The sequence below is a fragment of the Lepidothrix coronata genome, unplaced genomic scaffold (genome assembly GCF_001604755.1).
Source record: "Lepidothrix coronata isolate B3197 unplaced genomic scaffold, Lepidothrix_coronata-1.0 Scaffold304, whole genome shotgun sequence".
Classification (NCBI taxonomy): domain Eukaryota; kingdom Metazoa; phylum Chordata; class Aves; order Passeriformes; family Pipridae; genus Lepidothrix; species Lepidothrix coronata.
This window is the reverse complement of record NW_016690484.1, coordinates 636,757-643,407: the sequence shown is the minus strand read 5'-3', so window position 1 is coordinate 643,407 and position 6,651 is coordinate 636,757. Positions and strand designations below refer to the sequence as shown.

The 6,651-nt window shown below is 60.9% G+C and overlaps 1 protein-coding gene across 1 annotated transcript in view; it reads right to left on the bottom strand.

Annotated features, from left to right (window-relative positions):
- PAX1 (paired box 1) overlaps window positions 1–5,600 on the bottom strand; it is a 9,831-nt gene extending 4,231 nt beyond the window's left edge. Inside the window, exons 1-5 of the mRNA XM_017837395.1 lie at window positions 5,324–5,600; window positions 3,719–3,789; window positions 2,674–2,805; window positions 2,481–2,583; window positions 85–825 (exon numbers count right to left, since the gene is read on the bottom strand). Of these exons, the coding sequence (XP_017692884.1) occupies window positions 85–825; window positions 2,481–2,583; window positions 2,674–2,805; window positions 3,719–3,789; window positions 5,324–5,600 (1,324 nt within the window). The remainder of the gene's footprint in view (window positions 1–84; window positions 826–2,480; window positions 2,584–2,673; window positions 2,806–3,718; window positions 3,790–5,323) is intronic.
- Window positions 5,601–6,651: the final 1,051 nt, after the last annotated feature.

The following is a 6,651-nucleotide window of genomic DNA, read 5'->3' as shown; positions in this document are numbered from 1 at the left end:
AAAAAAAACGGGGGCGGGAGGGGGGAAGCGAAATTGCCGCGGGCCGGGCGGGGCGGGGGCGAGCCCGGCGCCGGTGGTACCCACCCGCCTGCTCCACGAAGGTGCGGATGCCCAGGATGTTGGTGACGGAGTGCGCCGAGGGCCAGGAGCGGGGCAGCCCGACGGGGGGTGCCCCGAGGGGCGCGGCCGGGTGCCCGGCGGCCTTGGCGGGCGGCGGGGCGGCGGGGCCGGGGTACGGGTACTGGTAGATGTGGCCGCAGGGCAGCGCGGGCGGGGGGCCGGGCGGGGCGAGCCCGCCGATCTTGTTGCGCAGGATGCGGCTGATGGAGCTGACCGAGGGCACGTTGTACTTGTCGCACACGCCGTCGGCGAGCAGCCGGTCGCGGATCTCCCAGGCGAAGATGCCCGGGTCGCCCTGCTTGTAGTCGCGGATGTGCTTGACCACGGCGGGGGTGGTGACCCGCGGCTTGCTGCCCCCGATGGCCCCGGGCAGGATGGAGCCCGTCTCGTGGTACCGGGCCAGGATCTTGCTGACGCAGCCGTGGGACACGCGGAGCTGGCGGCTGATGTCGCAGGGCCGGATCCCGAGCTGCGCCAGCTCCACGATGCGCAGCCGGATGGCGTTGGGCAGCGGCCGCCCGTTCACGAACACGCCGCCCAGCTGGTTCACCTCCCCGTACGTGTGCTCTGCGGGAAGGGCAGGGGTGGCGTGGCACGGCACGGCACGGCACGGCAGGGCATGGCATGGCATGGATGGCATGGGACGGGGGCGCGCCGTTGTGGTCCCCGCGGGATGCCCGGACAGCGAGCGGGAGCGGGACGGGACTGCCGCGGGAGGGAGAGAGAGAAGGGGGAAAACGGAAAACGGGGAGAAAAAGGAAAAGGGAAAGGGGGGAAAAAAAGGGAAGGAAAGAAAGGGAAGGGAGGAGAAGGGAAAAGGAAAGGGGGGAGAAAGGGAAGGGAAGAAAGGGAACGGGGGGAAAAGGGAAAGGAAAATGAGAACGAGAGGGAAAGAGAGAAGGAGAAAAAAAGCAGAGGAAAGGAGAAGGGGCAGGAGAAAAAAAGAGGAAAACAGAGAGAAAAAGGAGAAATAGAGACAGAAAAAATAAGGTCAGAGAGACAGTAAAAAATAAGGGGGGAAAAGACACGGGGAAACGTGAGAGAAAAAGAGAAAACAGAAACGAGAAGAGGAAAAAAAGGACAGAAAAAAGGAGAGCGGAACAAAACTAAAAAGACAGAGAAAAGGCGAAAAAGCGAGAACGGGAGAAAGAACCGCAAGCAGAGAGCAGAGCGAAAGCGAAGGGAGGAGCGGGGAGAACGGGGGACCCGGAGCCCTCCCGGCCGGGCACGTCGTGCCGGCCCCGGCGCTGCGGGCCGAGACCCTCCGGGCCGGACCACCTCCCGCCGCCTCCCCCCTGCCCGGTGCCCTCCCCCGGCTCTGCCGAGAGCCCGGCGGAGCCGTCCCGGAGCCCTCTCGGAGCCGCCCGCACTCACCCATCGCCCGGCGCGGGGGTCGCGCCGCTCCGCCCGGGGAGGGGGCAGCGCCCGGCCCAGCATAGAGAGCCCGGGGGGCGGCGGGGGCGGCGGGGAGCCGGCGGCCGGGGGGTCCTGGCGGCGCCGGGCCGGTTCCCCGCTCGCGGGGAGCCCCCGCCGCTCCTCGGGATCAATTTGACGTGGGAATCACGTCAATCCCGGCCGTCACGGCGGCGGCGCCGCCGCCCATTGGCTCCCGCCCGCTCCTAAATGGCCGCGGCGAGGAGGGACGGGGGGGCCGGTACCCTCTGCCCGCCCCCTCGGGGCCCGAGCCCCGCCACCTCCGTGGGACCCCCCCCGCGCGTCGCCCCGCACACCCCCCGAGCCGCGGGAAGGCGGAGCGGGGTTCGCCGCGGGGGTCCCAACGCCCCCCCCTTAAGGCACGAGGGTCCCCGCGGGTCCCTCCCCGCGCTGTTCCCACGCGGGACGCGGACACGCACCTGCCCCGCCTCCAACCCCGACGGGACCCCCGGGCGGGGGCAGCGCGGGGGGCTCTGCCAAGGCAGGGTCGTGCTTTGGGGGGCGAGGGCACCCACGGAGCCCTGCCCGGGGGGGGCTCCCCTGCGGACACGCTGCCGCCCACCCAGCGGTGAAATCCGCCTTTCCCCTCCCCCCCCCAAAAAAAAAAACCCAGTAACGCCCGGGAGCAGCCTCGGGGATGGGGCGAGCGCTCGGGACATTCCTGCGGATTTCTGTCCCCTCCCCAAGGAGAGGCCGGTGGGAAGACCGTGAGTGTTTCCCCGCAAACGACTGGAAGGGTGGGGGGCGAGGGGCGTGCCCGGCGGGGGCAGCGGCGTGGAGAGGCCGCTCCGCGGTGGGGTTTAAAGGGGGCCGACGGGGGGGCAGCGCCCACCACCCCGGGCCCGGGCTCGCCCCCGGCAGTGCCGACATCCCCACAAACGGCATCCACTCGCGGACGGGCACGGGGGGAAGCCTCCCGGGGGTACCCGCTCGGGCGCCCCCTCCTCTGCTCCCCACCCACCCCATGCGGGGGGTTGAACCCACGCGGGGGTCGCGGCAGACGGTGCCGCCCGAGCGCTGGAAAAAGCGCTGGGAAAAGGGAGCGGATCGATTAAACGGGAGCTGAGCGTCGCAGGGGGGTGGGTGTCCCGTGATGGCCTCAACGCTCCCGGTACTCACCCGTCTGCAGCCCCCGGGGGGGGGCCCGTGCGATGAGTTCGCCGTTCTCAGCCCGGCGGAGCGGCCGCCGCAGCCCGCGGGGAGCCGGCGATCGAACGGCGGCCGGGGAAGGCAGGTGTGGTTCTCCTCGCCCTGGTGATCCCACGGGACGGTTTTTTCCGGGAGTGCGGGGCTCCCTTCCCACCCTCGGAGGAGCCTTTTCCCCCGGGAATTGCTCTCGGAGGAACCCGGGCGCTGCACCATCTCCGACGGGGCGGAGGGACCCCGCGCACCCCCGCGGCCGCAGCCAGCCCCGCACCCCTGCTCCCTGGGGATGAGGCGCCGGGGGAGGCTTTTCCAAGGAAAATATCCCCCCGGGAAGCGATTCCCCCCGGGGCGGCCCCTCCACCTGCTCCCCGCATCCCCCCGCGGCTCTGCCGGGGGCTGCCGGGCAGGACGAGGGGCTGGGATGGTCGAGATCCGGCCCCTGCGGGAATGTGTCCCTGGACATAGCGGGGATGGAAAGGCGGGAGAGGAAAACGGGAAGGAAACAAAAAAAGGAAAAGAATGAGGAAAAGAAAACGAAGGAAGAAAAGTAGAAGGAGGAGGAAAACGAGAAGAAAAAGAAAACGAAGAAGGGGGGAGAAAAAGAAGGAAAAAGAGGTAGAAGATTGAGGAAAATAAAGAGGGAAAAGGCAAAAGAAAAGGAAAATAGAAGAAAAAATGAAATAACTAAGAAAATTAAAAATTAAGAGAAGGAAAAAGAACAAGGACAAAAATAAAGAAAAAAACGGAAGAAATTAAAAGGAAAGGAAAAAGAAAGAGAGGAAAAGAAAAAGGGAAAGGGGGAGCAGAGCGGGCGGGGGGCGGCCGGCTCAGGTGAGAGGCGGACTGGGGGGGATACCTATTAATAACGCGCTGCAGACGCTCCCCGGGGTGCTCAGCGCCCTGCGGAGCTCCAGGGGCAGCGCCAGGGGCTGCCCGGGCCCCCCAAACCTGCTCCCTCCGGCCGAGCCCCCACCGGCCTTCCCCGAGCTGGTGTCCGTTCGCTCCGGCTCCTCTCTACCTTCTCCACCTCCTCCTTCCCCGCTCCTCTCACGATCCTCTCCAGCGAGAGCGCCGGGAGCACGGTCCGGCCTGAAAATACATTTAAAATTCATTAATTTTACCAGTTTTTTTGCCAAAGCCGCCGGGCGTTTGTGCTCGTTTTTGTGCCTCGTGTGACAGAGGTGCGATTCTGCACCGTTCGTTTTGCTGAATAAAAATCCGGCTCCGCAGCGGAACGGGAAGCTCCAAAACCTTTTTTAATATAAAAAAGAGAAATATCAGGGCTATTTGATAGAAATATCAAGGATATTGGATAGAAATATCGAGGATATTCCTCTACTGCAGCAGCTGGTGATTAGTATAGTTAAAGGTTATAGTTCCTGTGTGTTTCACCAGCATTTATTCTCCATTATTTATGGTATCATATTATAATACTGTTACCTTTTAATAGATAATACTGTTATATAGTAACGCCATGATATATTATATTGTTATATTATTATATGATTCTGTCGCATTATTAACTAATCCTACCATACTAGACTATGATATTATATTATTGACTGTAATTCATTACCGATTCAGGAATGCTGCGGCTCTTAGAGGAGTTTATGGAGCTTGTTTTCCGACAGCATCGATCCAAATTGGAAAATCCTGTCGCTGTGGGATCAGACACACCGAAAACCGTCCAGCAAGTGCAATATTATCTCAGCGGCTGAGCCTGCGCTTTGTGTGTCAGAGGGAACACGAAATTAATTCCGACAATATTTTTTTCCCCCAGCCTTCTGGCACGGGCTAAATGCGGGGAGTTGGATGACCCTGCTGCCGTGCCCCCCAAAAAAGGCTTTCTGTTCGCTGAGGAAGAGGGTTTGAGAGCTTAAACAAAATAAAATCCTTCTCCGAAGCTCCTTCTGAGACGTTTTGGGTAATTATCTCTTTCAGGCTGGTAAAGGCCACAGGTCGAGGTAATTAATACTAACTCAGTTTTGTTTGTCAAAAGCAATTTTGCCCTGTAAAATACACCCCTGCCAGAAGGCTCCTCAAATCCACACGGGGGAAAAAAACACACCAAACTCGCCCAGATTTTTTCGGTTTGGGGTTTTTTTTCCCCCCTAAACACTACGGTTTTTTGATCACAGACTCATAACGGGAAAACGAGAGTGGGATCCTGGATCATTAACCTAAAAAAATCCTCGCGTGAAACATCGCAGATCTGGGGGCAACTCAGAGCGTTGAAAATGAAATAAATTGCTTGGATCTATCCCGCCCTTCTTTTTGTCCCGGTTTTCTGCCTCGGAACCATTTCAGATCACTCGAAAGTCTCTCTGCGTGGATTTGAAATCTCCTTTCGTGCCCCGAGCAGCGCGCAAGGAGTGGGAGGGTGTTCAGCTCAGCCCGGACCCGCCTGCCTCCCTCCAGCTCTGGAGGTGCCCGGTCACAGACCATCCCCTTTCCTCTCCAGGTACTGAAATCTTAAAACTACCGAGTCTTTTGGGAGGAATAGGAAGCAATGTCAGCTTTAAGGGCGCGCAGAGGGCTGGAGGCAGGGACTGCGTGCCCCGGGGGCTCGAGGGAGGGGGGGACAGCTGAGAGTTGTTCCTTGCAAAGTCTCGATCCCGCTCACCGACATCTGCGAGCCGCGTGCGAGGCACCGTCCGGCAGGAGCAGCCTCTGCATTTGGCAGGGCTTGGGGTCAAACCGCCGCGGAAGCCGCGATCCCGCACCCAACGTGGCAAAAAGACACGGCTCAGCCTCTGCCCTTGGGGTCCTTCCTCTCCCTCCCGCCTGTCCGACACGGCAGGGGTGTCCTGCACAGCATTCCCTGCGGGAATGGCCACCTCTCTCCTGCAAACACTCATCCAGCCCCGGCTCCGGCGGTGCTGAGAACCCGCAGCCCTCATGACTCCGGTGGTGCTGTGAGGGACAACCAGCACCTTCTCAGGTGGAGTCCGTGTCTCCTCCCCGGCCGGCTGCCCTCGATACCACCGGGGTCACAGATCGTGGGATCATTTAGGTGGGAAAAGACCCCCAAGGCCGTCGAGTCCAACCTGACAGACAGCGACCTCTCTCTTCGGTGAACATTTCACAGGTCCTACAGAGCTCTGAAAGAGAAACAAAACTCCCTCCAAATATTTTCCTTTAGATTAAGGTCTTGCTTAACGCTAAGCCCACATGGAAACCCCGGCCTAGGTGTAAATCTTTGCGGGATCAGCTTATTAACCTCTGCCCAGCTTTGCAAACAAACGCCGCACGTGCTCGCCCGGCAGCGGGGCCGCAGGGCTGCTAAACCTATTCCCTTTGTTTTCTTATTGAAATGGGTTTCTCCCGGCCGCAGCCGAACGGGAAGGCCGCAGGCTTGGCAAAGGACGGGATGCCGGGTTGCGCTGGTGGAAAAACACATCAGGCGGGCTGGAATAGCACCGGGAGGCTTGTTGGGCTTGGCACGGGGTGTCCGGAGAGCGGCCGCACGCAGGTGGCCCCGGGGAAGAGCAGGGAGACTCCCCTCCTCCTCCCGGAAAATATTTCGGGTGAGATTTGGGTACATTTGCTCACACTTAAGCCAGCCGGGCTCTGTGGCACGGATCCATCCAGCACATCACCCCCTGCTCCTGAGGATGGTCCTCTGTCGGATTTCTGTGGGATCTTCTCATCGCAAGGGAGTCCTGGAGAGGGACTGTGGGGGAAAGGAGGGGATGTACATCAGGATAAATAACCCATTATCTCAGAGAAACACCCTGCCCTGCTGTCCTGCTCCATCAACCTGCTGCCGTGGTCTCACCTGAGCCAGGAGCTGATGCCAACACCAGTTTTGGGGGAAGGCAACGCTGCCTCCCCCCTTCATTTGTCCCCCCCAAGCAGGCAGGACACATCTCACACGGCACAGACCTTCCCCATCGGGTTTGCTCGACGTCGGGCTGGGCGCTGACGGCGCTGAGGGACACAAGGGGTTAA